Genomic DNA, 15,443 nt, shown 5'->3' with positions numbered 1-15,443 from the left:
TGTCTGGACATAGCAAACCATATTAAACCTTAGCTGATGTTGCTTCACTTGACAAATCTTGATGCGTTTTCAGTTTTGACTTTGTTGAGAGACATATAGTAAATTAAATAAAATCTTTGCCAAAACTTCTTTAATCATTGATATCATCAAATGTTTACAGAAGCTAGCACGAATAAAAATCTCAAAATTCCAACAGTCTGAGAAAAGCCAAACACCCTGAAAAAAAACCTAAGACCTCTCAGAAAAAAAACCTAAGACCTATGACAAGCATTATTACTTGGGTTGCAAGTCATCATTAGACTTGTCATAGATCACTAAAGCAGAGCTCATCTCCTCAGGATTGGCATCTTCTGAATCACTAGCCGGAGGAGGAAGAAGAAGAAGATCGCTAAGAGGAGCAGGAGTATCGAGGACAAGAGCAAAACTGAGTTCACCATCAGAGTGGTAAGACCAGAGTCTAATCTTATCATTCTCACCTAGACCACAACCTTCGACCACTTTATTCCACCCTGTGACCAAATTGTAAATAAAAGTGGGGCTCCCTTTCTCCTTAGGCATCTTCCACCTCCTCAAATTCACACCAAACTTCTTTAAATCATCAGAATCCACGAATTTAACCACGAGTTTCGCGTTAACTCCAGTCTTGTGCTTCTTCCCCTCATCTTCTTCTATGAGCCCTTGTTCCGCAATGCTCAAAAACTCCAAGTCCATGATTTTGCTGCAAGGCATGGAGAGACGGTTGTGATTATGGTTAACATCGGTTGCACTCAGTTCCTTCTCGATGATCCTCATCGGCTCATCCTCCTCTCCCTCCACCAACTTCAACAACCAATCAGGAGTTGGCTCTGACGCCCACGAAGAAGCGGCTACTACTTTTGCCTTCTTCTTAGGTTGTTTTGTAATAGGAGGAAACGGAGGATGACGTTTCTTGCGGCGCAAGGGAGGAGATGCATCTTCTTGACTCACGTATTCCACTATAGCAGTTGAGCAAGAAGGATGCATAGGAAAGCTTCTTCTCATCTTCCGAGAAGAAGATCTCTTCTGCTTTGGAACTGCAACTGGAACTGGAACTGGAACTTGAACAGGAACTCTATTCTCCTTCTCCATTGTCTTCACAACAACTCTAGGTTTTGAACGACTCAGAGCAATTAGTATATGTGCGGCTTCAATATCACTAATCATTGTACTTAGTATAGCTCTTTTTCTTTCTCTACTTTGTGTTCTAAATTTTGCCAAAGCAAGCCAAACAAAGTCTATATATAGAGATAGAGATATCTCAATTCCATCAGTATTTGGGATTTCCTTTTTTTTCGTTTGTTAATTAAAAAGGCTATTTTCCTTTTCCTAATTGATATTACAGAAGCGATTTCTATAGTTATCTCGTTTTATTATTATTATTATCGATAAACATAATTTTACTGTTAGTAAAAAAGGAAATAGCGTTGAGATCATTCTAGCTTCAGTATAGTTAAACACAACTAAGAATGGAAAGAATATGCGACGACGTTTGAATAAAAAAATTTCTTTTTTTTTCTAAACTTTTTTATTATGGATAAACATAAGTTTAATGTTGGTAAAAAAAGGAAAAAAAAGTTTGATTAGCGTTGAGATAATTTTAGCTTCAGTAACGTTAAACCCAATTAAGAATGGAAAGTATAAACCGAACCTGAGTGGTCAAAATTAGACATAACCGGTGTCTGAGAATTTTGTACTTGTCTGATGTAAGAAGAAGACGCCAAAAAGGAGACACGATCGCAGACCACTTTTTATATGATTGAACTCTTTTGCCTTTTTGGTTTATTTTAATGTACTTTTGGGATAAAGAGAGAAAAAGACATAAAAGGTGGTGTCTTTACGGTGTTTGGGTCCACTCTCTTCTCAAAGTTCGGTGGCGATGGTGGGAGAGCAGCGCAAGAAGATTATCATCGATACTGATCCTGGAATCGGTTTCGTATCATCTCCTTTCTTTATTAAAAATAAAAAAGATTTTTTTTATTGGATTCGATTCGATTCCGATTAGCCTCACTCAATGAATAGTCTCTGTTTCTGTCTTTTGGATCTTCTAGAATTTTCAAAAGTTTGTCTTTTTACTGATCCTTTACATAGAACTAAGAGTTTACTGATTCAAAATCTTGGTTTTACGAAAAATTTGAAGATCTGAGATGGATCCATTTGTTTTTCTTTCACCGTGCTTGATGATAATGTAGATGATGCAATGGCGATATTCGTGGCGCTAAACTCACCAGAAGTTGATGTCATTGGACTCACTACTATCTATGGCAACGTCTACACCACTCTCGCCACTCGTAACGCCTTGCATTTGGTAACCTTTATTCTCTTCACTTTTGGATCTCATAATCAGAATCAAATAACTATATGATAAGATGACGTAAGCATATTTTGTGTAAATTTACTAGTTGGAAGTTGCGGGTAGGACAGACATTCCTGTTGCTGAAGGAACACATAAAACTATCATGGTATGTTTCTACTTCTATGTCCTTTACATACTGAATGACACCATCTTTGACCACTTTCTCATATCTCTGTGCCTTTAATATTGTTAAAGAACGGCACAAAGCTTCGAATAGCTGACTTCGTTCACGGTAAAGATGGGCTTGGCAACCAAAACTTCCCACCACCTAAAGGAAAGCCTATTGAAAAATCTGCACCTGAGTTCTTAGTTGAACAAGCTAAGCTTCACCCTGGTGAAATCACTGTTGTTGCTTTGGGACCGCTGACCAATATGGCACTGGTTAGACTTTCTCATGCTCGTTTTTGTAGGTTTTACTTATCTCACTGTCTCATTTGAAGATTTCATTACTTTGATGCAGGCTATTCAGCTTGATCCTGAGTTTTCCAAAAATGTTGGACAAATTGTACTTCTTGGTGGAGCATTTGCGGTAAATGGAAATGTTAATCCAGCATCAGAAGCTAATGTAAGTTCTTTCACCCATTACCCTTATACACATTAGTGACTAGTTTATATATCACCCACTATCTTCTTGTGTAGATTTTTGGTGATCCAGAAGCTGCGGATATTGTGTTCACATGTGGTGCCGATGTGATTGCTGTGGGAATCAACGTGACTCATCAAGTTATCATGACAGGTTATTTTAAAAAATCTTTTTGCCTGCTTTGGTGTTTTATGCATATGTGTACAAATGTTTTTATAACATTCTTTCTTATCATCTGAACTTCTTGTTTTTTTTGGCTGTGTTTCTGCTTGATTTAGCTGATGATAGGGACAAATTGGCCTCATCCAACGGGAAATTAGCTCAGTATCTCTGTAAGATCCTTGGTGTGTACTATTCTTATCATCTTGACGCTTATGAGATTGAAGGTATGATTTGATAATTTTTTTCTGTAAGACTTTAAAAGTAACAAAGCTTATGCGTTTAAATGGTCTCATGTTAACTTGTTTTCCACGGTAGGTGTTTATCTTCATGATCCTACAACCATCCTTGCGGCTTTCCTTCCTTCTCTGTTCACTTATACTGAAGGAGTTGTTAGAGTGCAAACAAATGGTATCACTAGAGGACTCACTTTACTGTACAACAATCGAAAGAGGTAAGATTCTTGAAAACAGGTTTATATAGTAGAGAGAATGTTTACATAACCTGAAGCCTTTCATTAGGGATTTTTGAAGCTAACCAATTGTAAGAAGAAGATTAGAATAAAAAACTTTGGACTTATAAATGGGGCAATGAAATCATGTGATGTGAACCAGGTTTGAGGAAGTGACCGAGTGGACAGACAAACCATCGGTAAAAGTGGCAGTGACGGTTGATGCACCAGCGGTCTTGAAGCTCATAATGGATAGGCTTATGGAGTCTTGATCATTTGGGTTACTTACATCTCTCTTTGATGTTGCTCTTCTTGTGAGCCATTTTCTCTTTTGGTTTTAACACAATCCATATTGAAACAAGGCTCTTGTTGCAGAATTGCAACTCAAAACATCATTCTTATGTTTTATATCTTATCAACTGAATATTATTTCTCATTTGATGATCTACCGATACTAAATAACACAATACCTATTCCACGATCTACCAATAATCAATAGCATTTTAACTCAAAAAGTCTTAAACTGTTAAAGGATTGCAACTGTGTGTGTGTGATTTTTGTAGTGTTCTGACAAAATTTGTGAGGAAACTTCTGAAAAATTGAATTGACAACAATCTGTTGTAACTAAGTCTAATATTATGTCCTGAAAATTTTTGAGTTCACTAATTTATGGTGTTTTGGTTTCCATCAAACTTAGGTGATGCATACATTAATACATATCACGGAATGTAAAAGGGTTCTGGAATGGACTTAACTAAGTTTATGAATATTACCTAAGAGAGGACGAGATCAACAAGCATACTATCTTGAAGCATGAGCGAAGTTTGTAACTTCGGTATGCAAGTGCAAATTCATTAGTAATAACTTTTTTCAAATTCTTATCGAAAATTCTTTGAAGAAGAAGTATCACTTTGCCTAGGATAAACTGCAAACATTTCTTGACGCCGAGGGACCAATCAGAGGGTTTTAATAAATACAGCGTCAAGTAAACTAAACTAACTAGGTTTCATTCTCTTTTATGTGTACTTCAACTTTTTGTATTTGTTTTGGTTTCGTAAATCAGAATCACTAGGAACGTCTGCTAAGATATCTTGAGGATGCCCTAGCTGATGTTGTTTCAGCTCACAAATCTTGACATATAGTAAATTAAATATAACCATTGCCAAAACTTCTTTAAACCATTGATATCATCAAATCTTCATAGAATCAAACCACGCTTAAAAATCTCAAAATTCATAATAAAGATCTAGAAAAACCCAAAAAGCCCTAAGAAAAAATAAATCTGAGAAAAACCTTAGACCTTGAAAGCAACACTTCCTTAGTTGGGTGGCAAGTCATCATTAGACTTGTCATCGATCACTAAAGCAGAGATCATCTCTTCAGGTTTGGAATCTCCGGAATCACTAGACGGTGGAGGAGGTGGAGGAGAAAGAGTAGTGAGAGCAAAATAGAGTTTGCCATCAGAGTGGAAAGACCAGAGGCGAATCTTATCGCTCTTCTTTAGACCGCAGCCTTCATCTTCGACCACCTGCTTCCACCTAATCAAACTGTAAACAAAACTGTGGTTCCCCCGTGTCTTGTGCATGTTACATCTCCTCAAATTCACATCAAACTCCTTTAAAACATCAGAATCCACAAGTTTAACCACGAGTTTCGCGTCAACTCTAGTCATGTGCTTCTTCCCCTCATCTTCTTCTTCTATGATCCTTTGCTCCATGGGGCTCAAAAATTCCAAGTCAATGATGTTGCTGCAAGGCATAGAGAGACGGTCGTGAACTCGGCTAACATCGGCTGCACTCAGCTCCTTCTCTATGATCTTCTTCAGCTCGGCTCCGTTCTTTTCTGTCATCAACTTCAGTAACCACTCAGGTGTTGGATCTGTCGTCCACGAAGAAGAAGACGCTCCCACTGTCTTGAGTTTTGCGGCTCCCTTCTTTTCTCTCTTCAACTTCAGTAAGCACTCAGGTGTTGGATCTGTCGTACATGAAGAAGAAGACGCTCCCACTGTATTGAGTTTTGCATTCATAGTATAAGTGGGCGGAGGACGCTGTGACTGGCTGATTATAGTTAGTATATTTGCGGTTTGTTCATCAAGATAAAACATTGTACTATACTTTTGGTTCTTAATACGCCAAAGTAAACAAGAAGTTTTATATATATAGACAGAGAGATGCAATCCTCCTAATTTTATTTGACCTAGTTCCATTATTTCCTTTTTATTTGTATTTTCGAGCTATTTTCCTTAACCAATATGAGAAAATAACGCGATTCGTAATTATCCATTCATTCTCGTCATAAAATAAATATTTAACTCATGAAACCATACTTATCTTTTGTATCTTATCAACTGAATATTATTTCTTATTGCTGACAAAAAAAATATTCTCTTATTTGATGATCTACCAATAGTAAATAAAAATCCCTAGCTATCCCATGATCTACCAATGATAAATAACATTTTTAACTCAAAAAGCCTAAAACTGTTGAGGATTGCAACTGTTTTGTTTTTGTAGTGTTTTGACAAAATTTGTGAGGAAGCAAACTTCTGAATTGACATCAATACTCATGAAGACAATAAAAGGCTAAAAGCATAAGCTATAAATGGAACGAATGATACGACGACGTTTTTTAATAAAATAAAATATCGTTATCTCAGACAAACATTCGCTTCCGTGTGCAACACTCATCAAGACAAGAATAACAAAGAACATTCGCTTCCGTACATTTCTCGTCGTCGTCATGCTTCTCTCTCTCCCGCAACCACGTGCGTGCTTTCCTCTCATCCTCTCACTACTCTCACACATTCTTTTCTTCATTCTCTAATCGTTTGAGTTCCTCTGATCATCATCACCCTCTCATCATCCATGGATACGCTTACCATCGAAGGAGAAGACGAGGCGGCGTTGGCCTCCCTCGTCCCCGCTCCTCCGCACCGCAAGACGCAGTCCTTCAGCCACCAGTTCGACCTGAAGCCTCACCCTCAGATCCGCCGCAGCCGCAAGCACAGCCTCGACGAGATCCCTCAATCCGCCGCCTTAGCCGCCGAAGCTGCCGTCTATTTCGACTCCTCCGACGACGAGTTCTCCACCGGAGGACTCGTCGTCAACGGAGATAACGTCTGCGACGGAACCGTCACCGGCGAGGATTACGCCGTCGTCACGCCTCCTCCCGACGCCGTCGTCGGGGATGACGACGTCAAGCCGCTCCCGGAGTTCATCGGCGCGGGAGGCGGTGCAGGAATTTTCAAGGTGCCGGTGCGCGCGGCGGTGCATCCCGGACGGCCGCCGTGTCTGGAGCTGAGGCCGCATCCGCAAAGAGAGACGCAGACGGGGAAGTTCTTGAGGAGCATTGCTTGTACGGAGACGCAGCTCTGGGCGGGTCAAGAGAACGGCGTGAGGTTCTGGAATTTGGATGACGTGTACGAGCCAGCGAGCCTGATCGAGGGCCAGGTACGGCGAGGGGATGAGGATACGTCGCCGTTTCATGAGTCGGTTATTACTTCTCCTACACTGTGTTTGTTGGCTGACCAAAGCAACAAGCTTATGTGGAGTGGGCACAAAGATGGGAAGATCCGGGCTTGGAAGATGGATCCGCCTCCTTGTGGTTCTGATGATGATTTAAATCCTTTTAAGGAGCGAATCTCCTGGCTAGCTCATCGTGGTCCTGTGAATTCAATTGTCATTAGCTCTTATGGTTAGTTTACTCTGGCATTGGTTGGTTTGTTTGATATGTTCTTGTTCATCATGCTTTATGTTTATGATGTAGGTGATATGTGGTCATGCTCTGAAGGAGGTGTGATCAAGATATGGCCGTGGGAGTCGTTGGAGAAGTCTCTTCTTCTTAAGCCGGAAGAGAAACACATGGCTGCGTTGTTAATAGAGAGGTCTCCCATTGACCTCAGGAGCCAAGTTACTGTCAATGGGACGTGCAGCATCTCTTCCTCTGAAGTCAAGTACTTGTTAAACGATTCAGTAAGAGCTAAAGTGTGGGCTGTGCAGTCACTCTCATTTTCAATCTGGTAGGTTTTTTTAATCTTCTCTAGCAAATGACATACTAGTTTAAGAAAAAGATTTCTTAAAATTCGATTTAAATGGTTCAATATGTCCTAAATCGGTTTAAATAAGTTTAAATAGATCAATATAAATTGGTGTAAATTAACTAAATCAAACAACAAGGCTAATGAAAATCCACAAATTTGTTTGATTTCTTCTTTTTATATATCCAGTCTATACTATTATTTGCGAAGTAAATTTTTATAATGAAGCTCTCACGTTGAAAGTTAGAGTGGTTAATATATCCTTAATGAATAAAATGTATAAATAAATTAAAAAATAAAAACGAAATTTTAATTGATTTTGATTAGATAATTGATTATTATTAAAAATAGTAAGAATTATCCAAAATCTGAAAATATAATTTTAAAAAGAGATAACTTCTGTATATATTGTATTGTTATCTGAAAAAAATCTTTAAGTAAAAAGTTAAAAACATAAATTCTATAACTAAATATTAATTAAATAAAATTATTAATTATAATTAAAAATAGAATATTGAATTATCCAAAATCTAAAAATATAATTTAAAAGATAATTTATATATATATATATATTGTTATCTGAAAAAGTATTTTAGTAAAACGTTAAAAACATAAATTATATAATTAAATATCAATCAAACAATTTTTTTAATTATATAATTTTAAACTATTATTTGCGAAGTAAATTTTCGCAATGAAGTTCTCACGTTGAAAGTTAGAGTGGTTAATATAGTTTAACCCTTAATGAATAAAATGTATAAATAAATTAAAAAATAAGAACGAAAGTTTAATTGATTTTGATTAGATAATTGATTAATATTAAGAATAGTAAGAATTATCCAAAATCTGAAAATATAATTTAAAAAAGAGATAACTTCTGTATATATTGTATTGTTATCTAAAAAATTCTTTAAGTAAAAAGTTTAGAACATAAATTTTATAACTAAATATTAATTAAATAAAATTATTAATTATATAATTAAAAATAGAATATTGAATTATATATATATATATTGTATTGTTATATGAAAAAATATTTTAGTAAAACGTTAAAAACATAAATTATATAATTAAATATTAATCAAATATTTTTATAAATTATATAATTAAAAATATAATATTGAGTTATTTTAAGATTTATTTTAGTAATGAATCTATATATATATATAAAAATATGTTTGTCTCTCTCCTAAGCTATCCACGTGGAAAGTCACTCTCTGACAGACCGACACATGTCTCTGAGTTTTATTTCTTTGGCTAGACTTGAGTTTAACTTTGGGCTTATAGTATGAACAATTGAAAGAGTTTTTTACTCTTTAGTATTATTGAATGTGTTAATTATTTCTTAATACATAGTAGATAAAACAAAAAAACACACACATTACGATATGGACGTGATATTATTATCAAAGCAATATTTACCATATGTACCTCATCCTTTGATAATTTATAAAGTAACAACGAATCTATGAGTTCAGCAAATTTGCAATTACCTACTTTAGAATTTTAAGTATATAAACAGTCAACAGTAGTGTGTTGAATATTATATTCATATGATTTAGAAGCTTTTACAAATTTTTATTTTTAAACATACACCAAAAACTTTATGAAAGTAAATATCCATTCAGGTTCTCAACCACTTCAAATACCACCAACACCAAAAAAATTTAATCAAGTGCACAAAAACTAAAATATATTTAAAACTACAATAAATACATTAGTTATTGAAAAATCATTTTTAAAAAATATTGTGGATGCATACATAAATATTAAGAGAAATGTATAAAAGGAAATAAAAGTAACAATAACTTGAAGAACAAAATATATAAGACTCAAAATATTTATGATTTGTGGTATAAGATATATTCAACTTATTGTCACAAAAAACCTAAAAAAAAAATACATATTATAAGAACATTAAAAATCACTTTAAAATTTTTAACATTTTAAGAAAAACTATAAATCAATAATATTAATATAAAATTTTATCCCAAAAACTCAGCACTAAATGCATAAACAAAAAAACAAACAAACCCTAAACCCTATAATCCTAAGCATTATTCAAAGTCAAACCTTAAATCCAACATAAACCAAACGCTAAACCTTTTCTACTGCCTAAAACCCTAAATCCTACCTAACCCTAAACCTTACATAAACCTAGACCTTAACCCTATCTAACCCTAAACCCTACATAAACCCTTCATACTACCTAAACCCTAAACCTATCTAATTGTAAACCTACCTAACCCTAAACGTAAACCCTACCTAACCCTAAACCCTATTTAACCCTAAACCCTACCTAACCCTAAACTCTTCCTAACCCTAAAACACAACCTAAAACCTAACCCTAAACCCTACCTAACCCTAAACCCTTTCTAGCCTTAAATCCTATTAACCCTTTCTAACCCTAAACCATGCTAACCCTAAACCCTTTCTAACCCTAAACCCTACCTAACTCTAAACTCTACCGAACCCTAAACCCTACCAAACCCTAAACCTACCTAACCCTAAACCCTACCTAACCCTAAACCCCTTCTAACCCTAAACCTCACCTAACCTTAAACCCTGCCTAACCCTAAATCCTACCTAACCCTAAACCCTTTCTAGCCTTAAATCCTACTAACCCTAAACCCTACTAGCCCTAAACCCTTTTTAACCCTAAACCATGCTAATACTAAACCCTACCTAATTCTAAACCCTACCTAACCCTAACCCTAAATCCTACTAACCCTAAACCCTACCTTACCCTAAAACCTTTTTCTAGCCCTAAACCCTACTAACCCTAAACCCTACATAACCCTAAACCCTACCTAACCCTAAACCCTACCTAACCCTAAACCCTACCTAACCCTACCCTAAACCCTGCTAACCCTAAACCCTGCCTAAACCTAACCCTAAAACTCTACCTAAACCTAACCATAAATCCCGCTAAAACTCTACCAACCCTAAACACTAAAAAATAATCTCAAAACTTAAAGCTAAAAAAACCTAAACTCTACCGCTATGTAATTTGTTGTTGTGATATTCAAATAACAAATTACATAGCGGATTTTAAATCGTATATCCGTTATTTTAATTGCCAAAATATTTTGAAAGTTGTATTTTATGAATAAAAAAAGGTAAATTATATTTTAATAACGTTAAATTTTGTTAAAATAGAATGAAAAACTATTATCATAAATAAATAAAGAATTTTGATGAAATTTGAAAATCTTCGAATCGATAACAATTAATTAGTAATATTTCAAAAACCCTTAAACTATTATAGCAGTAGAATCTCAAAAAAAAAAAAATTAAAGTTCTCAAACATTTATTTGCCAATAAACATCCTTAAATCTTTGCTGATTCACAAAAAATAATATTTTTTACGTAAATTGGAAACAAGTTTTATTTTTTGACTAGAGACCCAAGTTTAAATTATACCACTAAAATATTTTAATATTTAATTATTCAGAAATAACAAGTTAATGTTCTTAAAACAATAACCATCCTTAAATCTTTGCTCATTCAAAAAAATAATATTCTTTACATAAATTGGAAACAAGTTTTGTTTTTTTACTAGAGACCCAAGTTTAAATTATACCACTAAAATATTTTAATATTTAATTGTTCAGAATATATATATTTATATATTCGAGAGTATACAATGCATAGATGATACTAAACTGATCGCAAGAATTCTTTTTGGAAAACACAATATAACTAGTATAGTATACAAAGAACTTTTCAAAAATTTAGGAAACTTTTTAAGCCCGCATCGCGGGCAAAACACCTAGTTTGTTTATAATTCATCAATTATTTTTATAATTAAACCCAAAAACTTAAAATTACTGATATAAATACAAAATATTTTAATAAATAGATTAATAATTTTTTAACATCTAGGTGTTGTCAAGGCCAGGATAAGCTAGGCATATAGAGTTTTAGTTACTGCCTAGTGAATTTTTGAACATTGGGTTATGTTATGTTCCTTTTAATCACTTTTTGATCTGTGCAGGGATGCTCGGAGTAAAGACCTCTTGAAAGTTTTAGACGTGGAGGGGCAAGCTGAGTGTCGTGCGGACATGCCACCTCTACATGGCCAACAAGGTGACCACGAGACGAGAGTAAAGTTTCCCACACCTTCCAAAAAGGAAAAATCACCGGGCTTTCTACAGCGTTCACGTAACGCCATAATGGGAGCTGCAGGAGCTGTTCGCCGAGTCGCCACCAGAAGTGCAGGAGGGTTTGTGGTGGAAGATACAAGGAAAACAGAAGCTATCATCTTAGCCGTAGACGGAACAATTTGGACCGGAAACATGAGTGGCCTAATCGTCCAGTGGGATGGAGATGGGACCCGCTTGAGGTATGTGAACCATCATCACAGGGCTGTTATGTGCTTTTGCACTTTCGGAGATCGGATCTACGTGGGATATGCGAGTGGATACATCCAGGTCTTGGATCTTGATGGAGATTTAGTATCAAGCTGGGTTTCGCATAATGAGCCTGTGATAAAGCTGGCAGCTGGTGGTGGTTTTGTTTTTAGTTTGGCCACTCATGGTGGAGTGAGAGGATGGTATGTGGCGTCTCCAGGACCTTTGGACAATATAATCCGAACGGAGTTGTCTCAAAAGGAAACTTTGTATGCAAGACAAGACAGTGTTAGGGTTTTGATTGGTACGTGGAATGTTGGTCAAGGAAGGGCTTCACACGGTGCACTTATGTCGTGGCTTGGGTCTGTCACTTCAGATGTTGGTATTGTCGTTGTTGGGTTGCAAGAAGTCGATATGGGGGCAGGTTTCCTTGCCATGTCTGCTGCTAAGGAAACGGTAACTTCTTTTTCTACACTTTTTGATGTTGCTTGTTTGTAAAGATAAAGGTCAATGGCAGCTTTATGAGCTTGGTTGACCTCGTATTTGGATCGTGGTTGTAGGTTGGACTTGAAGGAAGTGTTGCGGGGCAATGGTGGATTGATGCAATTGGGAAAGCACTTGATGAGAAGAAAACTTTTGAGCGTATGGGTTCAAGGCAGTTGGCAGGGCTTCTTATATCTCTTTGGTAAGTGAAGTTTTCAGTTATGAAATGATGCATGTTTGTAAGGTATACCACAAGCAGTTGTTTATCTTACATGATTAATCAACTAATAATGTATGTGACACTTGTTTTTATTCCCATTCTATTTTATTTTTACCTTTTTTTAATTACTAGGAGGTTCGGGCCAAATCCCTAATCCCCCAATGCCCGAAACCACATCATTTAATATTAGTTTCGTTCCAGCAGTTACTCAGACGCATTCATAAATCACATTTCTTTTCCGTGTTTAACTGTACTTCTATGTTGTAATTTTCTGCTTAGGGCGAGGAAGGAGATTAGAACACATGTTGGAGATCTTGATGTTGCAGCAGTCCCATGTGGCTTTGGCCGTGCCATTGGCAACAAGGTAGCTCTTACACTATCTCCACATTTTTTTTACTTGAAATCTGATTATTGAGCCTATTCACACTCATGCCTTTTAGCACTTCAGTATCTTTTATGTCTTTTATGAGGAAGAAAATTATTTTTCAACGTGTTCTCACTTGCAATATATTTCTGAATTCATATTTTTATTCTTAACGTATTAATCTCTTACTTGTCTAAAAAGGGTGGTGTGGGTCTGAGAATCAGAGTTTATGACCGTACCATGTGCTTCGTGAACTGCCACTTGGCTGCGCATTTGGAGGCAGTTAACCGCAGAAACGCTGATTTCAATCACATTTTCCGGTTAATGGTCTTCTCACGAGGACAAAACCTAAGTAACGCTGCAGCTGGTATGGTGTTGTTCCTGTTCTTGTCTTGCTCACTTGGCTTTTCCACATATTTATTTTGCCTGCTTTACTCTTCTGGTTTGCCATGGGCCCTCTCTCTTGCAGCCGGTGCCTCAACAGCCGCTTATACACTAAAGACTACCACTGTATGTTACTACAACATCTATTTGCTCCTATATCTTTGTAATGATCATGTTTCTTTGTTTCTCAGAATCCAAGTCCCGGCGCTGAAGAAGTCAAGTCTGATTTAGCAGCAGCAGACATGATCGCATTTTGTGGGGACTTTAACTATAGGCTGTATGGTATAACCTATGATGAAGCGAGAGATTTCATTACGCAGCGATCCTTTGACTGGCTTAGAGAAATGGACCAGCTTAGACAAGAGATGAAGCTTGGTAAAGTCTTCCAAGGAATGCGTGAGGCATTGATCACTTTCCCTCCCACTTACAAATTTGAAAGGAACCGCTCAGGCCTAGGAGGTACCAATTATATATACCTGAATTTGAGACAGTTTTGTTCTGTTCTGTTTTCTGCATGGTTCTAAAAACTGGTCAAAACGGTGTCTAGGCGCCCAAAACAATTTTAAAAAAAATCTTATTTATACAATTTAAACCATTATAAATCAGTTTAATAGATCTAAATTAGTTTAAATCTGCTAAATTAAATAATAAAGTTAGTACAAATTCTTTTTTTTTTGAAATGAAAAGTTAGTACAAATTCACAATTTTGTTTAATTTCTTTTGTTTTTTTATATATTTAATTTTGATAATTCATCAAAATGATTTTATAATAAATCCAAAAAACTAAAATATCTTCCATAAATATAAAATATGTATACAAGAAATCAATATTTCGTTAAGACAGAGAATTGTTTCGGAACCATTAAGCTTGCTTTATGTTCTGTACTCTCCAGGATATGATTCAGGAGAGAAAAAACGTATTCCTGCATGGTGTGACAGAGTTATATACAGAGACACCCAATCAACCCCATTCTCAGAGAGCAACTTGCAATGCCCTGTAGTCTCATCGGTTATAATGTATGAAGCTTGCATGGATGTTACTGAGAGCGATCACAAACCCGTGCGCTGCAAGATTCATGCGACCATAGCTCACGTTGATAAATCCGTAAGGAGACAGGAGCTGGGGAAAATAATAAAGTCCAATGAAGAGATAACATCTATATTCGAGGATCTAAAACATGTTCCAGAAACAACTGTGAGCACCAACAACATTGTTCTTCAGAGTCAGGACACAGAGACCTTAACAATCACAAACAATTCAACCACCAGCAAAGCCATTTTCAGCATTCTCTGCGGTGGTCAGACTATAGTTAAGGATGATGGAGAAGAAGAGGCTGAGTATAATCCACGAGGCTCCTTTGGTCTACCTCGCTGGCTTGAGGTATTAAAACTCTATTTCAATGGCAATGAATCACATGTAGTGTTTATTCAAGAATCTTTGTTTTGTTTTTGTAGGTTTCACCAGCATCCGGGATAATTAAACCAGAAGAAGCCGTGGAAGTGAAAGTTCATCACGAAGATTCACACACTGTGGGAGAGTATGTTGATGGTATCCCACAGAGTGAAGACACTCGAGATAAAGAAGCAATCCTTATGGTGAACATTAGAGGAAGCTGCTCAACTACATGGACAAGCCACTCTATCAAAGTCCGTCACTGCTTCTCAGCTGGAGTATGTCTCCTTGAGTCCAAACCCACAAACCCAACAGAGAACCTAGACGGTTCACCTCGAGAAGACGGTGAGGAGCACTAGTAGCATTGACCGTTTACACTTGTAGCATTCTTTGGAGAATCTATTTTTTTGTGTCAGAAACTGTAGATTTCTTTCCTGATACTATTCCTCGTATTCAACTTTTGACTCTCTTTAGATTCAAGTAGACTTGTGTACACATTTGTTACTCTTACATAAATAGATGATGTTCTTGAGACTAGTCTCACAGAGTGTACGTTCTCTTGATGAATTTGTTTTGTTAATAATAAATCCACAGTAGAATAAAATATATTTACAAAACAGCACCATGCATTGACCTTGACCTTGACC

The 15,443-nt window shown here is 36.2% G+C and overlaps 4 protein-coding genes across 5 annotated transcripts; 2 read left to right on the top strand and 2 right to left on the bottom strand.

Annotated features, from left to right (window-relative positions):
* Nucleotides 1-85: 85 nt before the first annotated feature.
* On the bottom strand, nucleotides 86-1,560 carry LOC106420120 (B3 domain-containing protein At2g24670-like). The gene has a single exon (XM_013860958.3). It carries the CDS (start codon nucleotides 1,180-1,182, stop codon nucleotides 274-276), a length of 909 nt encoding a protein of 302 aa, XP_013716412.1. The 5' UTR covers nucleotides 1,183-1,560; the 3' UTR covers nucleotides 86-273.
* Nucleotides 1,561-1,788: 228 nt separating this feature from the next.
* On the top strand, nucleotides 1,789-4,000 carry LOC106419853 (probable uridine nucleosidase 2). The gene is made up of 9 exons (XM_013860696.3): nucleotides 1,789-1,946; nucleotides 2,208-2,323; nucleotides 2,418-2,477; nucleotides 2,567-2,752; nucleotides 2,832-2,936; nucleotides 3,011-3,107; nucleotides 3,233-3,340; nucleotides 3,432-3,567; nucleotides 3,728-4,000. Exons 1-9 carry the CDS (start codon nucleotides 1,895-1,897, stop codon nucleotides 3,834-3,836), a joined length of 969 nt encoding a protein of 322 aa, XP_013716150.1. The 5' UTR covers nucleotides 1,789-1,894; the 3' UTR covers nucleotides 3,837-4,000.
* Nucleotides 4,001-4,882: 882 nt separating this feature from the next.
* On the bottom strand, nucleotides 4,883-5,590 carry LOC106419957 (B3 domain-containing protein At2g24670). The gene has a single exon (XM_013860796.2). It carries the CDS (start codon nucleotides 5,588-5,590, stop codon nucleotides 4,883-4,885), a length of 708 nt encoding a protein of 235 aa, XP_013716250.1.
* Nucleotides 5,591-6,075: 485 nt separating this feature from the next.
* Nucleotides 6,076-15,332, top strand: LOC106420083 (type I inositol polyphosphate 5-phosphatase 13). Of its 2 annotated transcripts, XM_022707888.2 has the most exons (10): nucleotides 6,081-7,257; nucleotides 7,330-7,582; nucleotides 11,598-12,408; nucleotides 12,513-12,637; nucleotides 12,935-13,019; nucleotides 13,221-13,386; nucleotides 13,489-13,529; nucleotides 13,595-13,862; nucleotides 14,297-14,784; nucleotides 14,859-15,332. In XM_022707888.2, the coding sequence occupies exons 1-10, from the start codon at nucleotides 6,429-6,431 to the stop codon at nucleotides 15,153-15,155; spliced, it is 3,363 nt and encodes a 1,120-aa protein (XP_022563609.1). In that variant the 5' UTR covers nucleotides 6,081-6,428; the 3' UTR covers nucleotides 15,156-15,332. The 2 variants fall into 2 exon arrangements, with proteins under 2 accessions (XP_013716368.1, XP_022563609.1); XM_013860914.3 differs by having other exon boundaries at nucleotides 6,076-7,257; nucleotides 13,221-13,529.
* Nucleotides 15,333-15,443: the final 111 nt, after the last annotated feature.

This window comes from Brassica napus, chromosome A9 (genome assembly GCF_020379485.1).
Source record: "Brassica napus cultivar Da-Ae chromosome A9, Da-Ae, whole genome shotgun sequence".
Classification (NCBI taxonomy): Eukaryota; Viridiplantae; Streptophyta; class Magnoliopsida; order Brassicales; family Brassicaceae; genus Brassica; species Brassica napus.
Note: the sequence above shows the minus strand (reverse complement) of the source record. Positions and strands in the feature narration are given on the sequence as shown.